Genomic DNA, 27,034 nt, shown 5'->3' on the forward strand with positions numbered 1-27,034 from the left:
AAGGAAGTTGATGAGCTAGCTATGATTAAATGATTGGTATGTCATGAATAAAGTTTGTTAAAGAATCTATGGCAAAGGAAAATCGGCAAGAAGATCTACAGCTCAGATTGAACCGCAATACCCTAGCACAAGTTCCAAGAAATGTATGCAAGTTCCAAGGTGAGGTAAAACATTTTTCAGATCGAAGGATACATTGAACCTGGTCGAGTTTGAAGATCTGATGGCTATGATTGATCATGGGAAATGTGATCAAGGAGATTAAGCAGTTAGCAGATTGTTTATAAATAGGAAACTTTTGATAAACAATGTATGCGGGCAAGTGTAAGCAAAGGGGATGCTACACAGTATTTACCGAGCACTGAAGCTTGAAGACCTATTTGAGAAACAGAGTATAGAGCCCAGTAGATGGACAAGATTAGTTCTATGTCTATATTGTATTGAGAAAATAAGAATCTACTTTAGCATTTTAGATGTGAAGTTGCAGATAGATTTTTATTACTGTTATTTTGTAAAGTGACAAAAAATCTCTTAACCGAGTGGACTTAACAGTCTTATTTGTAAATCCTCTAGCAAGGTGACATTCTGATTGAGTGCTTGAAATCCTTTGACAAGGTCACTTCTAACAAAGTGAAGATCCTAACAGATCTGAGGGAAATCTCTTAACCAGGTCACATCTAGCAATGTGTTTGTAATCTTTAACAAGATTTGCTTTTAACCAAGAATACTCTAGAAGAGTATATTTCTTAATGGGTCCGAAATCCCATAGTGGTTTTTCCCTATTTGGGTTTCCATGTTAAATCTGGTGTTATGAGTGTTATAATGTTTATATACTTTTGAGTTTGCATATTTAGTAGTTTTGGTTATATTATTGATGTATAGGTTACCGAGGTTGAATTTGATGTTTTTATGGAAGATTAAGTTTGTATGATTCACCCCCCCCTCTCATCTTATCATCTTGGCATCTATACTAAACATTTAGTATCAGAACTATCACAAGTAAGTCAGTTTTTCCTTTTGTTTAATCCAAATCGGACTTTGGAAGCCAAATCTAGAGGCATTTGAAGTTTGAAGCTGCAGCGGAAATTTTCTAGAAATTATAATTTTGCAGGCAATTTTCAAATAGTGATATCTCACTCATCCGGACTCATTTTTTTGAGAAATGTTTTTTGTTTTAGGGTATAATTTCATGATCTGTACAGTGGTACAGAAGTTTTCTGATTTTCGGATATAGGTTTTTCAAAAATCATGAAATCCCAATTTTTACAAATTTGGAGGCTTAATTTGGGCTCATATGGACTTCTTTTTACATGCCATTTTTTTTGAAAGTGCATATTTTTTCATCTACTTTCATAATCTTCCATCTATTTGTAGTGATTTTGAGTAGAAATTGTACTTTCAGTATTTGGCCATTCTTGGCATATTTGGTACTTGCATTTTGCTTGGATCTCAGTTTAGATCACTAGTAGTATTTGTTGAAGTCTCTTATATATCATTTTGAGAAGTTGTAAATTGAAATCAGAAGTCCACTTTGCCTTGTTTTGCAAGTGGCTTGTTGTATATGCACTAAGTATAAAGTGCCAAATCACCATTTTGGGGGGGGGGTTTCTTGATTGAGTATTTTGGCGGGGTGTCTTGTGTGATTGTGCTTCTCTTTATCTTGTGTTTTTTCATTTTGGTGCTATGGGTTCTCCTAAATTTCCATTTTTAACTCCTTATAATTATGCATCATGGAAAATTAAGGCATGAAGTAAACTAATGGAAAAAGGACTCATTCATTGTGTAAATGAAACTATTACAACACCACTTTATCCTAAGACTAATCCTAATGCTAAACTTGAATGGTTCACTTAAAATGCTATGGCAATTGGAACTCTTAGAAAATATATATTAGATGACCTCATTTTTCACATTGATAAGTGTACAACAATTAAAGTGGCTTGGGATATTTTCTAGAAATTGTATGGTCAAGTTGATGAGATTAAGGGCTACAAGCTTGATAGTGAACTCACAACTTTGGATCCCAAGGATTTTGATAAAATCCAAGATTATGTCAAAAAATTAACTAAGCTAAGAGAAAAGGTAAATGATTGTGGAATTGACAAAAAGGAATCTCAATTGGTTTACAACTTGTTGGACAATCTTCCTTTAGAGTATGCAGCCTTTGTATCTAGCTTTCACACCCATACGTTAGCTCAAGGTTCCTCATACACTTCTCCCTTATTTGATTCATTCATGGAGATGTTGATACTTGAGCAATCTAAGTTGACCATGATGGGGATTCTCAAATCTTGAAAGTCACAAGCTTTGGTGGCTAACAAAGGGAATCAAAGTAATCAAGGAAAAGGCAAGAATCAAAAGCAACCTAAGTCAAAACCACAACAAGATGGAGAACAATCTTCCTCTCCACAACAAGGTGATAGACCATTCTCACCTAAGAGGAAATCATATAAGGAAAATCTTATTTTTGGATATTGCAAGAAGTCAAGACATGATGAACATCACTGTTATAATAAGGATATTGATGAATTAAAGAATATTCTTTAGAAGAATAGAATCAACCTACCTTCTAGAATTTGTACATCAACTTCTTCTTCTAGGGATAAAGGAAAGGATCACTCTTTTGGGACAGATAAAGGAAAGGGATTAGCTCTTTGTGATACTACAAGTCATGATTCAGGGAGATGGCTTCTAGATTCAGGAGCTTCTCATCACATGGCATCTTCGCAGTCTTTGTTTTCTACATTTGAGCCTTGCCACATACTGTAGATTTTCATGGGCAATCATACATACATGGATGTGATTGGGAAAGGATCTATTGTCATTGGGGATAACTCCTTCAATGATGTATTGTGTGTACCCCACTTGACAAACAATCTTCTTTCCATCTATCAAATCACACATGGGGCAACTAGGAAAACTGTGGAGTTCACACCTGATTCAGTTATCATTAGAGACTTGGAGAGTGGAGCTATCATTATGACTAGGGTGGTTGATCATGCATCTCGGTCATACATTTTTTTAGATTTTGGTCCTATTGATGAGGTTGATACTTCCTATGTTGATGATTTAGATTTTGAGGAGAACTTTGGGCATTTGAACTTGGGGATTCTCACATGTGATCCTATTCTTGAGCGTTACATTTCATCTCCTCCTATTGATATCACACCACCTATTGCACCTGATGATGTAGCTAGTGCAATAGTTTTGCCTTCTTATGATTTAGTGCAGCAGGATATTTCATGTCTTCCAACATCAGTTGATTGAGATGCCTACTTGACAGACATTGCAGATTTGGGAGATACCATTGATGCCATTCATCTTCTCTTTGATGAAGATGATCCTTCTTTTATTGTTGCAAGGGATCGCTCTGACCCTCTTGTGCATTCTCTACATGATCAATCTTGAGAGGTTGACATGATTGTGGATACTTTTGTACAACACTTGGAGGAGGTCGCTTTATCTTTTGAGGAGACATATGAGTCTTTGGATATTGTTCTACATTCATCTCCACTAGATCTTGGAGTTCCTTTTTCAGCAGTGTGGCACAGTTTACCACCTTTGGAGGGGGTTACTTTCAGCATCGACATGGGGACACTTGAGCAGTTTTTAGATATTCCTTTCATCATGAGTATTTTTTCTTCATCTTCCCTTCATGGTTTGGGAGACTTCATGGATACACCTTTGGTTTTATTTCTTCCTAAGGGGAGGAATGTTGTTCAACGTTCATGGAGTAGTTTCTTCATTCATCATCAAGCTTCTATCATTGGTGTAGATTCCACATTGAGGGGGGGATTCCTAGTCTCTCTTCTTCTTCTCTCATATGGGAGGGGACTTTTTCCTAACATGGGGTTTTGTTACTCACACACTTCTATGAGAGTTCTTTGTATCTAGTTTTCATCTCTCTTTTGGGGGAGGTTTTTTTCCCATTGGGTTTTTCTCTCGTTCCCTGCTTTGTGAGAGATTTCATTGCATTGGTTTACATGCATTTGCATTTGTACATGGGTACCTAACATGGCCTTGTAGTCGGGATCCATCTTGCATTGCTTAGTTGCATTTTATACTTAAGTGCATTCCCCTAAGTTTTACTTAAGGGGGGTGTTGGTGTAAATAATTATTCATCTCAGATATTATTACACCTTACTTAAGTTTACTTAGGAAATACATTTCATAGTAGTTTGGGTATGAAACACTTGGGTGTTTGTGCCACATTAGGATAGTGTGTATAGGAGAATTTCCACCTTTTATGGTGTGATCTTGTTGTTACACTCCATATTTAGTGGGTGATCCACATCATGTGGAATATTATATTGTTTCTCCTACCTACCCAAACCTATTTCTTGTCTACCCTTGTTTCTTATTGAGCCACATGTCATGTTTGTGTGCTCACATATCCATATAGCCTTGCCTATATAATCAGACTCATATTCATTGTATGTAATGATTGATGATCCAATTGATCAGTATTTTCATCTTGATAGAATACAATTTATTTCTATCATCTATTTTGTTCTCTCGTATTTGTACTTTCCATTGCCTCTAGATCTTGGAAAAATCTCCCACATATGTTTATTGCTAGTTTGTTGATTCTTTTCCCATCATCTCTTTCTAAATTATGTTCTATGCCTACCTACCCACACCTATTTCTTGTCTACCCTTGTTTCTTATTGAGCCACATGTCATGTTTGCATGCTCACATATCCATATAGCCTTGCCTATATAATCAGACTCATATTCATTGTATGTAACGATTGATGATCTAGTTGATCAGTATTTTCATCTTGATAGAATACAATTTATTTCTATCATCTATTTTGTTCTCTCTTATTTGTACTTTCCATTGCCTCTAGATCTTGGCAAAATCTCACACATATGTTTATTGCTAGTTTGTTGATTCTTTTCCCATCATCTCTTTCTAAATTATTTTCTATCACCTAAGATTATTCTATTTCATTCTCTCATATTCTATCTCAATATCATCTTCACATCACCTATCTCTATCTCCAATCAACTAACCATTCTTCTATCTTTCATCTCACATTCTTCTTTTTTTCGAGAGATCATTCATCTCTTTAATGCACAAACAATCTCTTGAGTGGGCATTTGTGAGACATGGACCAGCTCTGATACCATGTGAGATTTTGCCAAGATCAAGAGGCAATGGAAAGCACAAATAAGAGAGACAAAATATATGATAGAAATAAATTATATTCTATCAAGATGAAAATACTGATCAACTGGATCATCAATCGATACATACAATGAATATGAGCCTGCTTATATAGGCAAGGCTATATGGATATGTGAGCACACAAACATGACATGTGGCTCAATAAGAAACAAGGGTAGGTAAGAAATAGGTGTGGGTAGGTAGGAGAAACAATATAATGGTCCACATGAGGTGGATCACCCACTGAATGTGGAGTGTAACAATAAGATAAGTCCACAAAAGGTGGAAATTCTCCTACACACACTATCCCAATGTGGCACAAACACCCAAGTGTCTCATACCCAAACTACTATGTAATGCATTTACTAAGTAAACTTAAGTAATGTGTAATAATATCCAAGAATAATTATTTACACCAACACCCCCCCTTAAGTGAAACTTAGGGGAATGCACTTAAGTCTAGAATGCAACTAAGCAATGCAAGATGGGTCCCGACTACGAGGCCATGTTAGGTACCCATGTACAAATACAAATGCATGAAAACCAATGCAATGAAATCTCTCACAAAGTGGGGAAAGAGAGAAAAACCCAATGGGAAAAAACCCTCCCCCAAAAGAGAGATGAAAACTAGATACAAAGAACTCTCATAGAAGTATGTGAAGGACAAATTCCCATGTGAGGAAAAAGTCCCCCCCATATGAGAGAAGAAGAAAAGAGACTAGGAAGCCACCCCCCCCTCAATGTGGAATTTGCACCAATGATAGAAGCTCGAAGATGAATGAAGAAACTGCTCCATGAAGGTTGAACCACATTCCTCCCCTTAGGAAGAAACAAAACCAAAGGTGGATCCAAAAAGTATCCCCAACCATGAAAGGAAGATGGAGAAAAAATACTCATAATGAAAGGAATCTCTGAAAATTGCTTAAGTGTCCCCATGTCGATGCTGAAAGGTACCCCCTCCAAAGGTGGTAAACTGTGCCACACTGCTGAAAAAGGCACTCTAAGATCTAGTGGAGATGAATGTAGAACAATATCCAAAGACTCATTTGTCTCCTCAAAAGATAAAGAGACCTCCTCCAAGTGTTGTACAAAAGTATCCACAATAATTTCAACCTCTAAAGATTGATCATGTAGAGAATGCACAAGAGGGTTAGAGTGATCCCTCACAACAATCAAAGAAGGATCATCTTCATCAAAGAGAAGATGAATGTCATTAATGGTGTCTCCCAAATCTGCAATGTAACTGAAACTGGAAGACATGAAATATCTTGCTGCACTGAATCACAAGAAGGCAAAACTGTCACACTAGCTGCATCATCAGGTGCAATAGGTGGTGTGATATCAATAGGAGGAGATGAAATGCAAGGCTCAAGAATGGGGTCACATGTGAGAATCCCCAAGTTCAAATGCCCAAAGTTCTCCTCAAAATCAGAATCATCAACATAGGAAGAACCAACCTTATCAATAGGACCAAAATCTGAAAAAGAGTACAATTGAGATGCATGATCAACCACCCTAGTCGCAATGATAGCTCTACTCTCCAAGTCTCTAATGATAACTAAATTAGGCGTAAACTCCACAGTTTTCCTAGTTGCCCCATGTGTGATTTGATAGATGGAAAGAAGATTATTTGTCAAGCGGGGTACACACAACACATCACTGAAGGAGTTATCCCCAATGGAAATAGATCCTTTCCCAATCACATCCATGTATGTATGATTGCCCATCAAAATCTACGGCATGTGGCAAGGCTCAAATGTAGAAAACATAGACTATAAAGATGCCATATGATGAGAAGCCCCTAAATCTAGAAGCCATCTCCCTGAATCATGACTTGTAGTAGCACAAAGAGCTTGTCCCTTTCCTTTATCTATCCCAAAAGAGTGATCCTTTCCTTTATCCTTGGAAGAAGAAGTCGATGTAGACATTCTAGAAGGTAGGTTGATTCTATTCTTCTCAAGAATATTCTTCAACTCATCAATATCCTTCTTATAACAATGATGTTCATCATGTCCTGACTTCTTGCAATATCCACAAAAAAGATTGTCCTTATATGATTTCCTCTTAGGTGAGAATGGTGAATCACCTTGTTGTGGAGAGGAAGATTGTTCTCCATCTTGATGTGGTTTAGACTTAGGTTGCTTTTGATTCTTCTTTTCCTTGATTACTTTGATTCCCTTTGTTAGCCACCAAAGCTTGTGACTTTCAAGATTTGAGAATCCCCATCGTGGTCAACTTAGATTGCTCAAGTATCAACATCTCTGTGAATGGATCAAATAAGGGAGAAGTGTATGAGGAACCTTGAGCTAACCTATGGGTGTGAAAGCTAGATACAAAGGCTACATACTCTGAAGGAAGCTTGTCCAACAAGTTATAAACCAATTGACCATCATTTTTGTCAATTCCACAATCCTTTAGCTTTGCTCTTAGTTCAATTGCTTTTGTGACATAATCTTAGATTGTATCAAAATCCTTGGGATCCAAAGTTGTGAGTTCACTATCAAGCTTGTAGCCCTTAATCTCATCAACTTGACCATACAATTTCTTAAAAATATCCCAAGCCTCTTTAATTGTTGTACACTTATCGATGTGAAAAATGAGATCATCTGATACATACTTTCTAAGAGTTCCAAGTGCCATAGAATTCTTAGTAAGCCATTCAATTTGAGCATTAGGATCAACCTTAGGATCAGGTGGTGCTATAATAGTTTCATTTACATAATGAATGAGTCCTTTTTCCATTAGTTTACTCCATGCCTTAACTTTCCATGATGCATAATTATGAGGAGTTAAAAGTGAAAATTTAGGAGAACCCATAGCACCAAAAATGAAAAAACACAAGATAGAGAGAGGCACAATCACACAAGACACCCCCCCAAAATACTCAATCAAGAAATCCCACCCAAATGGTGATTTTGGCACTTTATACTTAGTGCGTATATAATGGGCCACTTGCAAAACAAGGCAAAGTGGACTTCTGATTTCAATTTACAACTTCTCAAAATGAGATCTAAGAGACTTCAACAAATACTACTAGTGATCTAAACTGAGATCCAAGCAAAATGCAAGTACCAAATATGCCAAAAATGGTCAAATACAGAAAATACTATTTCTACTTAAAATCACTACAAACAAATGGCAGATTATGAAAGTAGATGAAAAAATATGCACTTTAAAAAAAAATGGCACTTGAAAAGGAGTCCATATGAGCCCAAACGAAGCCTCCAAAGTTGTTAAAATCGGGATTTCATGATTTCTAAAAAAATTGTATCCAAAAATCATAAACATCCTACACCACTATACAGATCATGAAATTATACCCCAAAACAAAAAAAATTGCTCGAAAAAATGAGTCTGGATGAGTGAGATATCACTATTTGAAAATTGTCTGCAAAATTATAATTTTTGGAAAATTTCCACCACAGCGTCAAACTTCAAATGCCTCTAGATTTGGCCTCCGATGTCCGATTTGGATGAAACAAAAGGCAAAAATGACTTTCTTGGACCTCCTCAATCCAATGGTAACCTCATATTAGACCCATCAAGCTTCAATAATAACCTACAATAGAAAGCTCCAAAATGCAAACCCCAAATAGCATCAAATTTCTCTCAATTAGCAAACCAATGACACTCTAATGGCTCTGATACCATGTGAGATTTTGCAAAAATCAAGAGGCAATGGAAAACACAAATAAGAGAGACAAAATATATGATAGAAATAAATTGTATTCTATCAAGATGAAAATACTGATCAACTGGATCATCAATTGATACATACAATGAATATGAGCCTGCTTATATAGGCAAGGCTATATGGATATGTGAGCACACAAACATGACATGTGGCTCAATAAGAAACAAGGGTAGGTAAGAAATAGGTGTGGGTAGGTAGGAGAAACAATATAATAGTCCACATGAGGTGGATCACCCACTGAATGTGGAGTGTAACAATAAGATAAGTCCACAAAAGGTGGAAATTCTCCTACACACACTATCCCAATGTGGCACAAACACCCAAGTGTCTCATACCCAAACTACTATGTAATGCATTTACTAAGTAAACTTAAGTAAGGTGTAATAATATCCAAGATGAATAATTATTTACACCAACAACATTACACCCTAAGTGTCATCGGGGCATACTGGGGCGGGAATTTTTTTGTTTTCTTTGAAACAATATCGTTTCGACATTGTCTCAAAGAGGGGCAAATGTAGACACCTAAAAATGTCTCATTGATCATGTATTAATTATTCCTTTAATTGATTAAATAATTCTTTAATTATTTAATTAAGTTAATTAATCATATTCTTTTAATTTCATATTTCCTCATAATCTTACTAATTATTCTATTTCTTATTTTTTCATCATTTAATCATTTAAATCATTTTCTAATGTTAATTAAATATTCATTATTTAATTAATTCTATTTAATTCCCTAATTTAAATAATCTTTATTATTTAAATTAATTAATTCTCAGTTTCTATCTCTAATCATCTAATCATTCAACCCTCTTCTAAATATTAATTAAATACTTATTATTTAATTAATTGTGATTTAATTTCTTTAATTTAAATAATCTTTATTATTTAATTAAAGTCCATTTCTAGCATAATTAAATAGTTTCTTTAAATTATTTAATTAACTAATTAATTCTTCTAGTTCTTCAAATTCTAGTTAGCTTTTTCTAAATTAAGCCTTCTTTGTCATCCTCTTTATTTCCTCCAATCATTCTTTTTCTTCCTTTAGTCAGCTTTTTCTCAATCAGTTGACTCAATTAATCTATTCAATCTATTATGTTTCACCTCCAAGTCAACAGTTCAACTATCAATTTGCATGTGAGCTCACATGAGTTCCACCTCTTGATCAATTTGTTCCACCTTTCAATCAATCTTCTCCAAAAATCTATAAATTAAGCATTCCATCTCCTCCTCTTCAATCCTGGACAATTACTCTATAATCGTGAACTTTGAATCTTTGTCACTTGCAAGTTACCAACAAAATATCTGAGAGCCATCATACCACAGAGAAGAGAAGAACAATGGAAGCTATATGCGATCTTGGAATATGGAGTTTTATTGAATGATTTTAATTCCTTCTTTGTTTGATATTGCATTATTTCATTGTCTGTTTGTTAGAATTCTTTGATTAGATAGGGATTCATGATTTCCCTTTTCTTTTAATTGATATTTTTATTAAGATGAATTTTACATGCACGACAGTAACATCTTTCATTTGAATAAAAATGAGAAGATATGCTTGATTGCACATATTGATGAAAGTTGGTTATGGCATAAGAGACTTTGTCATGTAAATTTTGATTGCATTATAAAGATCAATACAACTAAGGCAGTAAGGGATTTACCTAAAATTGTAAAACCTCACAATCTGGTATGTAAGGAATGTCAATTTGGAAGGCAAGTAAGAACAACTTTTAAGAGTATTTCAGAGAAATCCAATAATGTTCTTAACTTAATTCATACTCATTTACGTGGTCCGACAAGAACCAGAAGTTTACAAGGAGATAGATATTTTATGCTAATCATTGATGATTATTCTAGAATGTGTTGGGTTACTTTTCTTAGGGAGAAATTAGAAGCTTTTGGCAAATTCAAACTATTCAAGGCAATGGTAGAGAATGAAACTGGTAAGAAAATCAAATGTTTAAGATGAGATCAAGGAGGTGAATTCACATCTAAGGATTTTAATAGATTCTGTTAAGTGAATGGAATCAAAAGATAGTTATCAGCACCTTGGACACCCCAGCAAAATGGAGTTGTGGAAAGGAAGAACATAACTATTTTGGATGCAGCTAGAAGCATGATATCAGAAGAAAACCTACCTCATGTGTATTGGAGAGAAGCAGTGAATACAATGGTTTACACATTCAACATAGTTCACATCAAAGGTGAAACTGGTAAGACCCCTCTTGAACTATGGTTTGGTAATACTCCTACTCTTAAATATTTTAGAATATTTGGAAGCAAATGTTATATTAGGAGAGATGATTATATTGGTAAATTTGATCCTAGAAGTGATGAAGGAATATTTATTGGTTGTTCATCTAAGAGCAAGACATATAGATGTTTTAATAAGAGATTGCAGAAAATCATTGAGTGCAAATGTAAAGATTGATGAACAATTTAGAGGTAATTCAAGGTCTATGAACTTTGAACTGATAGTTGAGATAATCATAAATGAACCTACACCAAATACACTAGTACAAAATTTTGATCCAGTCACACCGACATCATCTGAGAATTCCATAGTGACTGAAGAACAACAACAAGTGAATACACCTAGGTATGTAAGATTGAATCACTCTGAAAGACAAATAATTTTGAATAATTATCAAGGAGTTATTACAAGAGGAAGACTGGAAAATGAAGATGTATGTCTAATTTCTCAAATTGAACCAGCATCAATTAGTGAGGCATGTGAAGATAAACATTGGATTAAAGCTATGGAAGATGAATTGGAACAAATTGAAAAGAATAACACATGGACATTGGTTCCTCGGCCTAAAAACAATAATGTAATTGGAACTAAATGGGTATTCAGAAATAAAATTAATAAATATGGTAAGGTAATTAGAAACAAATCAAGATTAGTGTGTAAGGGATATTCACAGAAAGAGGGAATTGATTACAATGAAACCTTTGCACCGGTAGCTAGAATTGAGGTAGTCAGACTATTTCTAGCATTTGCAGCACACAAGAACTATAAAGTATATCAAATGGACATTAAATGTGCATTTCTAAATGGTGATCTTGAAGAGGAAGTTTACATTGAACAACCTGATGGATTTTCTTTAACAAATGACACAGATATAGTTTGCAGATTAAGAAAAGCTTTATATGGATTAAAGCAATCTCCTAGAGCTTGGTATGCTAGATTGGACAAATATCTTTTGAAGCTTGGTTAAACTAAAGGTAATGCTGACAACATCTTATATTTCAAAGTGACTAATGATGACATCTTGGTTATTGAATTTTTTGTTGATGATATCATTTTTGGAGGAGAAGATGGATTATGTAAAGACTTTTCTAATAAGATGCAGGAACAATTTGAAATGTCTATGATTGGGGAGATACAATTCTTTTTAGGATTGTAGATTTCACAGACTAATAAAGGTATATTCATATGTCAATCAAAGTACTTGAAAGAACTACTAAAGAAATTTGGTATGGAAAACTCTAAACTGGTAAGTACTCCTATGACTACAACTGATAACTTATCAGTGAAAGATGAATCAACACCTGTTAATTAGACAAGATATAAGTCTATGATTGGAGGTTTACTATATTTGACACAAACAAGACCTGATATTATGAATGAAGTATGTAATGTTTCAATATTTTTGAGTAAACCTAAGGAAAATCATGAATCAGCAGTGAAAAGGATTTTTCGGTATCTACAAGGCACAACAAATCTTGGTTTATGGTATCCTAAAGATGAAAATTTTGATTTATGTGCATACACAGATGCAAATTGGGCAGGAGATGTAGATGAAAGAAAGAGAACCACCGACAGAGCATTCTTTCTTGGTAGTAGATTGATTTCATGGTCGAGCAAGAAATAAAGTTGTACATCATTATCAACAACATAACTAGAATATGTTGCAGCAACAACTAATTGTACTTAGGTATTATGGATTAAGAAAATGTTGAAGGACATAAAGATAAAATGCAAAGAACCTACAACCATTTACTGTGATAATATGGAAGCAATAGTTATATCCAAGAATCTTGTATTTCAGTCTAAAACTAAACATGTTTCTATCAAATTCAATTTTCTGAAAGAGAATGTTGAAGCAAAAGAAGTGAAATTGGTCTATGTGAATACTAAAGAACAGATTGCAGATATCTTTACTAAGCCTTTTCCTAAGGAAACTTTTGAATATCTTAGAGAGAAGCTTGGGGTTATACCTGTACCAGTAGAGACTTAGACAGTTGGAGCATGGCATTAGACTGACAACAATTAACAAAGAAATCTTTTTCTAGCTTTGATGAAGGAGAGCTACTTCTCAGGGGGAGTAGTTTGTTATAACAATTGGTATTTGTAATTATTTATATGAACTGGGTGTATCTCATTTTGTATTGCTTTGGCATTTGATGTCAAAGGGGGAGAGATATCTATGGAAAAACTTTGTATTTAGGAATCATTATCCTTTGGAGAGATATTATTCCCAAGGGGAGAGATATTCTGTATTTTAATTTCTGGTAATTGATCTCTTCGAGAGATTGTTGGTTTTTGGTTTTTGGCATTTTTGCTTTGGCACTTAAATGGTTTTTCCATCTTGTGTTGACATCAATGCCAAAGGTGGAGATTGTTGGTATTATGGATGTGTTGCATTGGTTTTGTCATTGATGTCAACACTTATTAGCACTGGAGATCTTTGGTTATGTTCACCGACATGTTCAGTGACTTATGCACAGTCACTAGTATCTGGTTCACTGATAGGTTATATTGTTTACTGACACTAAGGATGATCTGTTATCATCTGAAGATTACTTGGTTACGTCAAAGACATGGTTTGGACACTTGGTTTTGGTGATTTGGTTATTGGTCTAATCAAGTTCGCATATTTGTTGTTACCGACAAATTCGTCTAGGTTATGGATCGGCAAGCGTTATCTATTCCAGATCAGCACGAAACATTGTGGAGATGATTTGTTTATTGGTTATTATTGTAAATGCATTGAACCGACATGATGCATCACATATTGATTCATTTGTAATTGATTTAATTGTAATATTCTTAGTAAGCCAACCTACACATTTGGTCTTAGGTTTTGGTATATATGTAAGATCTCATTTGTGAGATTGATATAGGGAAGGTAATAAGGTATTACAAGGTTGTGATATTTGGTATATGTGAATATAAATAGATCTATACACAGACATCATTTGAAGATTCAAGGAAGGTATGAAGAAGACAATCAGAGCTTAACCAGTACTGAATCCAACATATGAAGGTGCTATTTTGAGGAGTAAATTATCATTGGATTTAACCATCCAATTGTAGTCAGTGTGACTCCCATCTTGTGATTGCGTAGTGAGCTCTAGGTAGTTGGCCTTTCTACATGTGCAAACCCCATTTGTACACACATACTATCTGTAGTAGTATCATCTGATTTAGGGTAAGGTTTCCCAGCATGGTTTTTCCCCTTATAGGGTTTTGACATACAAATATCTATGTTATGTATTGTGGATGTTATTTTCCTTTTTGTTTCATGCATTAAACTTTATCAACACTGTTATTAACTGTTAAACTATCAACTGACATTAATTTTGGTTTACTGATATGGATTAAGTTTGATTAAGTTATGGTTGGGTTGAAATTAATAGACAACTAATTCACCCCCACCCCCTCTCAGTTGCCTCCGGGTCCTAACATTCCTCTTGCTGCCAACCTGGACTCTTCTTGAATACAATTAGCTCGAAGATGATCAAACTTGGGCAACTTAGATCTCCCATTGATTCTTTGGATGAAGGGCTCCCAAGATTGGGGAAGACCATTTAGTGCTAGTATAACAAGATCCATGTCTACAATCATGTCCCCAATAGCACTCAATTGTTCTCTAAAATAAGTAATCTTCATAAAGAATGAGATGACTGAATCTTCTTTATCCATTTTTACATGGTGAAGTTGTTGTCTCAAAGCAAGGGCTCTGCTGGTGTTGTTGATGTCATAGATGCCTTTTAGAGTATCAAACATTTCTATAGATGAATTCAACTTGGAGATGATTGGTAGTAGGTGATTCATCACAAAGTCTATCAAGATCTTCCTAGCTTTCATGCCATTCTTCTTCCACCTGATTTTCTCACTATCATCGAAAGGCTCAGGCATATCACGTTCCACAAAATCAAGAAGATCATTCTCCTCTAATGCAATGAGTACCCTCGGATTCCAAGAGTTGAAGTTTGAGGCTCCATCAAGACTATCTTTTACCTTGACACCATTCACCATCTTCTTTTTCTGCACAAATTCTCCTTCAAAGATCTTCACTTAGGTCTAAAATAATTTGCAACCTTAGATCTGCAATACTACGCCTTCAAGATCTACCCTAGAGAAAGGTTTACTTTACTACTTAAAACAAGTCTGGTCAGATCTTTTCTTAAACTTGGCTCTGATACCATGTTGATTTTATGATCAAAATTCAGTTAAGCAGAGATAAAGCAATAATGAACAATAAGACATAGTCAAAACCCTAGGAAAACCCTCCTTCTTGAGGGAGAAAAAACCCAACAACAATAATCTCTTTTATTGTTATATTAATGAAGACAAAAATCTGCTTTACCATTGGCCCAAAGACTAGGCCGATCTGAAGTAATGAGTATAGAACCTCTCTTAGGAGAAATTTATACAAAGACTTGGATATCTCCTCAATATATTGATCTAAAGCAATATGATAATTTATTGAAGATAGCCGATCTTCATGAGGTCACACAAACTTGCCTTTTATGAGATTTTGAATGTCTTGAATGGATTTGCTTGAGTGAATATATACATGCATGGTGACCATGAGTGAAAGGTTAGCCCTCTTAAAAAATGAGATGACTTTACAAACAAAAGGAGATGACTTTTGGTGAAGAGTCGACCTCAACAAATAAATATAAATGAATGCCCTTGATTTCATTTCTAGGTGGAGATACTCTCCCACCGCTATACAACAATAACTTCGAGCTACACTAAGATAAAAATGCAAAGGAACAACTATTTGGAATGACCATTGACCATTTTCCAAAAGTTTTCCAACTCCTAAGTCTAAATTCCTAATTCTGAAAGTATAATTTTCAGAGCATCTAACCCTTTACAATGAGCATTTTTTCTACTTTTATAACAATTCTCCAAGAAATCCCCCTTTTACAAACATCATATCAAAGCCCCAATTTCTCCATGCAAACACAAACTTTCCTTTTGTAGCTCAAAATCAGCTCTAGTTGCGAATGCAAACAAGTCTTTGAAATGGTAGCTTTCCAAATGTGACATTGAGTCTGCTCCAGTTAGACAACACATCAAACCTCTAGTATTGCTAGTACTTAGTTTTGACTTCCGGTTCAAATGTAGTCCATCCATACATCAAGCTTTCAAACAACGTTTTGATCTTCAATGCATTTCCAGCTTAACTTTCATTCAATATTTACCCTACACATGGAAAAAAAAATTAATTCATTTACTAAAATGTGCCAATCCATTTTATAAATTCACAATTTAAAATAAGAGTTAATTTCATTTTGAATAAAGTAATTCAAATCTCTTAGATTAAACAATATTGCATAAGATTCAAATTATTATAATAGACTTTAATTAAATTTTAAAATAAATCAAAACTTAATAAAATAAATACCCCCTTAATTTTAGCATGGTGGATCCCACTTTCCACATTTCTTGCACACAAATATAAAGAACAAATTAATTAATAAATTATTCCCAAAAAGAATGAACTTAAATAAATAATTATTTTAAATTAAAAAGTTGATTTAAACCCATTTTCCTTTTAAATGCCCTTTTTGAAAAAAAAGTCATCATATAGTAATGAATAAAAAATAACATGCAAAACATATTAAAAGCTTTTTAATTTGGAGACATTGGAATTCTTTATTTCATTGCTCTAATTTAGCTTTTTCATGTTTTTGCCTGTGATTTGCCCTCATGATTCAACGTTTTCTAGATTTTAGGGTTTGTGCCTTAAATTTTAAGGCATGCGAATTGAATGACATTTTTCATCCATGGATTTTCAATGTGGAGTCTATGTGTAGTTCAAATATTTACAGGCATATCCAATTTATGTGCACTTAAAATATTTACATGCTAATCCACTAATATGACATTAGTTCACTTTCGTTTACCTAATTAATTGATTCAAAAAGTTATCATAGAAAAATATTATATATTATTAAATAATATATAATATAGATTTTTAATAAATAAAAATAATATTAAATGATTTTTTAAGCTTTCACATTATTTTAAAAAAATTCTAATATTTTTTTGTTTATAATAATTAGAATTAAAGTTAAAAAATATACCTCTAAATATTGGGATTTTTTTTTGTTTCTGGTAGTTGAAGGGGCAGTTATGGGTAGAAATTTGATGCACATTATTACGCAGGCATTAGAAAACAAAACAAGTTTCACTGCAATGCACAAATTTCATTTCCCCCAAATGAGAATAATATCCTAGATTTACAAACAATCTTGACCCTTACATAGAAATTTAGGGTTTTATTGTAAAATAAGAGAGTAAAGAAAAGAGGGGAGCCTTCCTAGTTGTTTCCCAATACTACAACAGTATAATTGTCCTACACAATTTTAAGGAAATACCCTGATTTTCTTACTAGTAGTACCGTGTGATTTGTTGACATCTATCTTACATGTAAATGCAATGTGGCCCCTTAAAAAATGGACATATATTCATAAAGAAATAATTGATATTTGTGTTATTGCTTCACCACTTAATAGTGCTTCAAACTCAATAGAGAGTGTAGAATGAGGTTAGGGTGATTCGTTATGATGTGTTATCATACAGTGATAGCGGCTAGCTGGCAGGGGGTTCTTTCCACCTTATTCAATTTTTCATCAACCTGAAAGAGATGCCTTTAGTTTACAAATGGTTTTTTGTCTATAGATTTGCATTTTCTTATTTCTTTGGTGAAACCGATTTGTCATGATTGTCTATGTAGTTATTGTAACTTCTAATATTTCATTTTTACCCTTACACAATTTTCTTCCATGATAACCTCGTTGTCTTAGGATCCACGCTAGTGTATTTTACTAGAGAGCATACCAGTCAGGAACACAATGGTTATGTCCATGGTGCCTATCTTGCAAGTATGTCAAATGTTTTTGCCTATGCATATAATATTTTGGCTTTCAATTTCTCACTCAACAGATTAAAGATCAAATTCTAGTTAACTAAGCATTGTTTGGTATGTTGCATGAGATTAGACATAGACATAGCGAATATGAGATTTGCAAAATGAAACTTGTAATGCAAATATCCAGAGGGTAAGTGGTCTGTGCATTTTAAGCATGAAATAAGTGGTAAAAGCATATTATAATCAAATAATCTAAAGGGAACAATGTGGAACAAAAGATGTAGATGGAAAGGACAACATGGATGGGTAAAGTGCAAGTTTTGGAAGATGCACTTTCACAAAAATGCAAACCATGACTTTGTGTGTAATGAAAAGATATTATTGATAAAACCATCAAACCAAGCTGCCCCATTACAATCTTGGGGTCAAATTACAACACGAGTTGAAGTTGAGCAACTTTTAATGTTTAAATGTTTAAATTTTTTGAAAGTATCTCATTACTAGAAAAAAAATTGTTGGGTGTACTTTTTATTATTTCTAATTTGCTTTCTTATTATAAATTTTTTAAAAACACATATATAATTAAGATTATAAATATTATGTATGACATTTTAGTTACTAAAAGATTGTGCTTTTAGTTGCTTGTACTCTAACCAACATTTGTAGTGAATCATAAGGGCTTAGTGCAAAACAAATAGAATATGTGTGTAGTATAACTTCTATTCAAATAACAAGGTGAAGTTCCTTGTAAGAAAAATACAACCTAAAACCCTAATCTAAACAATATGTACTTACAACTCACAACATGCACAAGTGTGTTTTCTAAGGTAGTTTATGTATAATGTTGGTCTACCACCTACTTTCATGTCCTTCACTCAATAAGAAGTAACTAGGAGAAGCAGATGGATCACAGTTCAATCAAGGATTACTTAGAAACATTTTGATAAGCTTATGCAAATTTTGGTTTTAATGACAACAAAGAAAATATAGTAGACAAAGCAAGCAAAAACAAGTCATTCATATTGCACTCTTTGGTAGGAACTTTACTGCTTTGCAGCTCTTGTTTCTCTAGCATCTCTTGGACATGGAACCAATCCCCAATAAGGATTGGCTGAACGAATTCGTGAGAAAGGTGGTGAATGAATGTCATCTCAAACTTTTGGAGGAGGACCACTGCGAACAAGCCTTGATCACTATTATTTATAGTATGAGTTAAATATTAGACTTATTTTTCAAAATTTTGTCTACTATCCTTCATTTTGTAATAGGAAAATAGTGCAATGTAACTATGCACTTTGTTCTTGTTAGGAGCTTCTCATACTTATTTTTGAAGAGGATAAAATTGTGCATGGTAAGATTAGATGGTTAGGAATCCAAAGAAACATTCAAAATGCAAACAAAACCATTTTATACATTGGAAGCTATCATCTCCCTCAAATTGAGCTTGATGAAGTGAAGACGCCCCTTGATGTGCTCCTTTGATTGATTTGAATGTGGTTTAATCTCCTTTGCTCAACAAGATTAATGGATTTGATAGGATTATTGGGTGGATTTTGGATGGATTTGAATTTAATTAAGGATTATGAGGACATGATAGAGGGATGATTAGAAAAGGATGAGAGAAGAAATAGGAAACATGACAATGCATGGGAAGTGGATGATTTGTGAGGAGAATAGGCTCCAATTTATAGATTGGAGAAGGCCAATGGAGGGCCAAGATTGATTTGATCATGAAGGGTTGAGATTGATTTTAGATAGAAGGCATGGATCAAGGGTGCCTTGGGAAAATAAACAAGAATATAAAATTCCTTGAGAAAAGGTGGGGAGAAATTTGAATTTCAAATATGAGGAATTAAAAATTCCAAAATAAGGATGCATTGAGGGATTCAAAGAAATTTGAATTTCTTTGAGAGACTCAATGTTGATACATGAGTGGGAATTAAAAATTGAGGGATAATGATAATCATGATTATGAGAGATTATAGAAGGATTAATTAGGCTAAGTGGGATTAGGAAAAGTGATTTGTAGGAATCACATGACTAGGTTAATTAATTAGAATTAATTAACTGAGTGGGTTTAGAGGAAATAATTATTGGAGGGGACTTTGGAAGAATAGGGGAATAATTAATTTGATAAATTAATTATTAGACAATAGTGATAGAATTAATTAAATTAGATTTAATTAACATTGAGAAGAATAAGGATAACACAATTAAGTTAATTAATTATTTTGATAGGCTTAATTAAATATTAATTTTAGGTGTCTACAATTTTAGTTATCTAGTTTTGGGTTGTGGAGCACATGGTGCAGTTTCAAAACATTACAATACTCTAGTAAACAAGATATAAATTAAATGCTTTAAGAATCATACAACCATAGATTAACACATGACACAAGATATACATGGGAAAAACTCTTTTGGGTAAAAAATCCTATAAAGCATCATTTAATTAAAACACTCACAAATGTAGTCTATCATAAAATAGACTAGAATCTAGGGACACTCACTCCAATATTTCCACACGACCAATAATACTTCTTGTGCACAGTGATACAACTCACCATAAAGCTGCAAATTCTCACACCTCTCAAATGAGTGAGAACCTCCTTAAATATAGGAGGAAGGGTGGCTTCACTAGTCGCACCTTTTCAATAACACCCATTCACAAATAATTAATCTAATAGTTATTCTAGATTATAATTATTTCAAATGGGATATGCTTATAAAGTGCATAATATATAAGGTTTTATAACCTTATATTAGAAAATTATCTATAAATGTTATAAGGATGTGACCCCTAATAACATTATGTTCTAACACTCCCCCTTAATGTTAATATGGGATCCAATGACAATTTTCATGACAAAAAAAATGAAGCACCCCAATAATGAAGGTTCTCTTTGATAGTGATAAACATGGACACAAATATAGGCCAACATGAAGATCATGCATTCCAGACTACATGAAAGTCATCTTGTCATAATTTATAATCCAAGTGTTTTAAAAGTGATGTTGTGAGGCCTTATAAAAAATTACAAGGAGAATGTAATTTACAATTTTCTTGTAGGACTTAATACAATGCTTTTGCAAGTGGAAGATTTACAAGGAGAACAATTTACAATATGCTCATAGGCTTCTAGAACAAATGTTCCTATAGGACTTAATGCAATGCTTTTACAAGTGAAAGATTTACAAGGAGAACAATTTACAATATGCCCATAGGACTTTAGCACAAATGTGTCTATAAAAATTACTAATGTCTACATGTATTATTTAAAACAATAAAGGACTTATTTATTCCTACCTGCAGGCTTAAAGGACTTACTAATGCCTATATAGGTATTGTTTTATGATTATTAGGACTTACTTATGCCTACCCATGGGATTTAAAACCAGGATTTGGCCATTAGGTGGTGTCATTGACATGCACACTCCCCCTCAATGGAATCACCTAAGGCCAAGCATTGATTTGAATTTGGAGCATATAATGCCTAAAGGCCTTACACTTATTAGGTCATACATCTAGGATTTAACCACTAGGTCGTGTCATGTACATTCCCCTTGAATAGAATCACCTAAAAGATAAATACTGCATATAGGTTTTAATAAGTGATGGATAAGATTCCAATTTAAATATTTATGTGTGTGTGATCTTCAACATGCTTTTATGATGGAACTAGAGAGAATGTTTATGATTGAACTTTTACTTTAGTGAGGTGCCCATGATCTTCCATGTGCTTTTCTCTCTTTACAAATGATATTCTTTGGAAAGAGTAAAACAACTTCAAGTAAGATGGTAATTTTGCATGTATCCAGTTGGAACTATTCCATAAATATTCAAGGTCATATTGATTCTTTGTGAGCTACTTTCATATTTAACCCATTTGATTCAAGGACACATAGAAGTTAACATTTTTATTAAAGTATTGTACCATTCATGTAATATCACTTGCACCATAGGTTTTGAGGGCATAGTCTCACCAAAGAAGCACCAATATAATTAGTAACATAGTAATCAATTAAAGTTGATTCTTGGTGCAAAGAAAAAATATAATATTATGAATTTGTCATTCTGAAAGATCATATAAGATTCCTCATAAATTTAAAATATTATCCAATGATTAGTAGCAAGGAGATCAACATATATTTTCATAAGCATAAGCATGAATAATTAGAGACGTAGACATACTACTACATATAGTAACAATCCATAAAAAAATTACACAATGGGTGAGCTATCCTTTCTAGGTTTTCTCCATAAATAGTTCATAAGGGTGATAGCCACCTGTTATAAATAGTATGATTGAAAAAATGGACCAAATACAAAATAGAATAACAAACCTCTTTGATTGCCAAAACATATTCTAATAAGAAATTTATCAATTTTGAATTTACTCATGCATATTTACTAGCCTACATATTTCATAAAAAATATTATTGTATACACCTAAAATTGGCTATGAGCAATTAAATAAATATTTTATATTTATTTAATAAATTATTCTTCTATTAAATAGTTAATTTGAAAAGATTAATTTATTTAATTCATTTTCATGTCTTTCTATTAATTAATATTTTATTAATTAATTCATCTATCCTATTCCTCTAATTAATTAAATATCTAATATTTAATTATTCCTTTTAACCAAGTTAATTAAATATCTAATATTTAATTTATCTCCTCCAATCAATTAAATATCTAATATTTAATGGTTATTCTCCTATCCTATAGTCTCAATTATTAAATAATTCTCAAAATTATTTAATCCCTTTTCCAACTCACCCTCCATCTCCACTTCATCTTCCCTTTGCCAACTCATCAAACATGTGGTTAAGGAAATTAATATTTCTAAATATTAATTTATCATTTATCTCCAACTTCCAAAATTAATGAATATTGTGTACGTACACATATTTCATAACCAATTCCTATATTCTCTCCAACACTCCCTACATCTTAGGAAGGACTTGGGTCCACTTGTCCTATCATACCTAAATTTCCTCCAACCATCCCTAGCTTCCCTCAGTCAGCAACCCAGTCAAGGTGAGATGAGTGACACTTGTCTTCTCCTTCCCCCTTTCTCTCAACCTTCACCTTTGCTCATAGCCATTCAAATATGTAGATTTGATCATGACCGTTGATCTGAGCCACATCATCTAATCCTCTCAAAGTCTATAAAATCAAGAGCTTCAGTTGAGAGAGAGTTAGTCTTCAAATTAGTCTTCACATCAATCATATGTATCCGTGAGTTTTTGAAGCAAATAGCAAATAGCAAATAGCAAATAAGATCATATAGCATTTTAGCATAATCATGTAGTATTTGCATATCATAGTATCAGTTAACTACAAGTTATCAATCCATTCTTCATATGCCATCTTGGAAGCCAACAATGCATTGTCTGAGAGCACACCATCTGCAACCAGGAATAGTGGAGTTAGGACACAATGAGATATAAGTCATGAAGGTAATATTAGTATTTTATTTCATATGTATTTCATGTAGTTTCTTTGGTTGAATTTGGATTTTCTGTATGTATTTCCATTTGTATTTTGTGAAACTAACTTATTACAGGTAACATTCTAAGGATGAAATTCAAGCTCACACATTTTGGCGCCCACCGTGGGGCTGGACCTCGCATCTACCTTTAAAAATCTTGCAAAAAGTTAAATTAACACATTTTGTAATGCAGATTCATGCATGTGTGAATTCTGACAGCGCTTTTGTTCGACAGGTTAGCACATTTGCATCATAGGTTAGCGCTTTTGTCTGAAAAACTACGCATTTGCATCATAGGTTAGCGCATATGTCATATAGGTTAGTGCTTTTGTCTTAAATTCTGTGCATCTGCATCACAGGTTCACATATTTGCATCATAGGTTAGCGCATATGTCAAAGAAATCACGATTTTGTATCCACATAGTAGCGCTTTTGTAGTCTAAGTTAGCGCTTTTAATCTGCAGTTTAGCTCTTTTGAACAGAAAGATAGCGCATATGTTAGGTTAGCACTTTTGTTTATAAACTGACAAAATTTTCTTGCAGGTCTGAATGTCTAAAAAAATAGATTTTTTAGATTACTAACATGTGTGTACAGGATGGCATTTAAGGCAAATTTTATGCATTTTATCATCTAGCTAATTAAAAGTCTTCATTTGGGAAGTAATATATCATATCTTGTTCATCTAGTTTAACTAAGAGGATGAATTAACAACATGCAACTTGCATTTTGGTATTTTCTCTAAAATAGTTGCATATAGACTTTTAAAAGGGCTAAAATGAAAACCATGCTTGTTGGAGCAACATCTCCAAATAGGACTTAGCCAACAATTGCTTTGAAATGATTAAAAAGAACACTTATATTCCGTGTCTCGAAAGTGGTAGGTCTATGCTCTCCCCTTAATTGGGTGACCAAAAAACCAAACCCACTCTTTTACGCTTTCTTTACTTTCAAGCAATTAAATCCTTTTAGAGGGCCTGCCTTCCTGAGCTGCCTTGAGGGGGCCAGTGAGAGGGGAACGACCTAAAGTGGAAACAGGGTAATACCGAGTCCTTCCAATCCACTATTAATAAATCGTGTTTGTGATGAAAGTCTCAAACAACATGTGCTGATAAGTTCATACCAACACTATGTTTCCCCATAAACCCTATGGAGTGTAACCTCTATAGGTTGGGAACCTTCTATATTTACAGAGCTGAAAGTGCCGCATGTATGGCCACATGACTGGAAGCCTTTACTAAAAACCACTTGTACTAGTTGCCAAAATCCTTCTAGTTGTTGGCGCAGGAGGTCGGACCTCTGAAGCGGCTCACATACATACGGTTCCTAGTAGAGATATAAAGTTTGCCATGGAGAGATTTCATGGAAACTAGTGCTTGGCTACCCTAAAGAAGTGAGTTCCGAGGGTGGAACCAGTGGGGTCAAGCATCTAAATATCCACTTTGAATAGTGTAGCCTCAGGGGAAACCCCATGTGAGATTCAACAACTATTGTCTTAGCCTGCCATAAGATTTGTACTTGCTTTTGCATTTTATTTATTAAACATTGTGTCTTCTATGTCTATAACATGTTCCAAATGGTAAAAAATTGAAGAAGATTATCATCTACAAGTGAGCAAAAATCCAACAAATTGCTGAAAAAAATTGATCAAAAGGGTAATACAAAGGCTTTCCAACATTTGAAACACCAGATCAAACCAAGTGATCAAGAGTATATCATCCAACTATCTCAATGACAACAATACCTAGATAGGTATTCAAGTTAGTCAAGTCAATTTTCCATATCAAGAGACTTTATCCATATCATTTGACATACTTTGTCATAGGGGCCTATCGAACAAACCCTCTATTCGACTTAGTGATCTTGAGTATCTAGAACTAAGTATCCATCAATTCAACAACATCAACCTATCTAAACTGAAACTTTGATCACTCATGTGACCATCCCTTGTCGCTTGAAAAAGAAGAAGCTTATTCAAAGGAAATGAGTCCTAGCCTAAATCAAGATCAAGATATCATGGCTCTCCAATCTAATCCCATTTTTTATCAAGATCCTACCAATCAAGAATCTTATGATGATCCCCTAAAATTCTGGTATTCCATCCACAATGATCCCCTTTTATCTCAAGAGAAGAGTCCCATTCAAAATCCACCTCCTAAGAAAGAGCATGGTATCCATTCCATCTCCTTCACTAATCTAATTCAAAATCAAGTGAAAAACACAAACTCAAATGATCCTACTCCAAGTCAAGATCAAGATCAAGAAAACTCTTCATCCTCCAAATCCATTTTAGGTCCTTTCATTCCAAAGTCAAACTCTTCATCCTCCAAATCCATTTTAGGTCCTTTCATTCCAAAGTCAATCTCTTCATCCTCCAAATCCATTTTAGGTCCTTTCATTTCAAAGTCAATCTCTTTATCCTCCAAATCCATTTTAGGTCCTTTCGTTCGAAATTCAAACTCTTCATCCTCCAAATCCATTTTAGGTCCTTTCATTCCAAAGTCAAACTCTTCATCCCTTCCATCCATATTGGGTCCTTACTTCCCTCCATCCACCATTCCATCACCTCAAATGATCCATAAGAAAGATCAACAAAGGAACGCATATTTGAACTTCTTTCAAATAAATATCTAAACATCTTTTTAAAACTATTCTTCCATCATTTCCTTTATCTATTTTGGGTTCTTATGTCCCAAAATTCAATTTTCCTCCATCTCTTCATCACTTCTTAAGTTGTGTACCAACACTCATCTTGAATAAATTTCTATCTATCCTCGCACAAATCTTCAAACATTCTATCTATTATCCAACACATCTTTTCTATCCTTCCATCCCTTTCATTCAATCCTTTGCATAAATTCATCATCTGTGAAATAAGCATTTGTGTCATTTTGTCACATGCTTGCCCATGCTTGAATCTTATGTTCAATCCTTTTCCTAGATATCTATTCATGATACACTTTAGAATCTGAGGTTGTTCCTCTTTAACATTATCTTTTGGTTGAGATACACACTCAATCCAAAAAAGAATAACTTATCGTATCTTGGTACCAACATCTTTTAATTACTATATCTCATATAGTTAATCAATTGCTCTAAATCATTGTGATCCCTTAGTCGAAGACATGGCTAGTGAAAAATCTAAAATCTTGCTTCAGCACCACTGTAATTATCAAACCCATGTAAGTTTCATTACTTACAATCCAATGCAATCAAAATAAGAAAAGAAAAAGACAATATTAAAAGATCCAAAGTATGATCAAGAAAAGAAATATCTAGAAAAGAAAAGAAAAGAAAAAATGAAATATAAAAAACTTGGCTATGGGAATATGCAAATAACTCCATCGGGGCTATGGACGCCTGGCTGGCAATGGAGCAATATTTGTGATATTACAGCGATAACCTTGTTGGAGCTATGAATGCTTTCTGGCAGCGAGGCTCTATCCAGGATGCTTTTGAAGTCAAGGTAACTCATGTAGCTAGCCACATTGGATTCTGAAGATTACAATGATCATATGAGAAAGAATAAACCCAATTGCACACACA

General features: G+C 33.8%; 1 protein-coding gene across 1 annotated transcript; it reads right to left on the reverse strand.

The window, feature by feature from the left end:
- Positions 1-14,541: 14,541 nt before the first annotated feature.
- Positions 14,542-15,138, reverse strand: LOC131027480 (uncharacterized). The gene has a single exon (XM_057957565.1). It carries the CDS (start codon positions 15,136-15,138, stop codon positions 14,542-14,544), a length of 597 nt encoding a protein of 198 aa, XP_057813548.1.
- Between the last annotated feature and the right edge of the window lie 11,896 nt (positions 15,139-27,034).

Source organism: Cryptomeria japonica, chromosome 4 (assembly GCF_030272615.1).
Source record: "Cryptomeria japonica chromosome 4, Sugi_1.0, whole genome shotgun sequence".
NCBI lineage: Eukaryota > Viridiplantae > Streptophyta > Pinopsida > Cupressales > Cupressaceae > Cryptomeria > Cryptomeria japonica.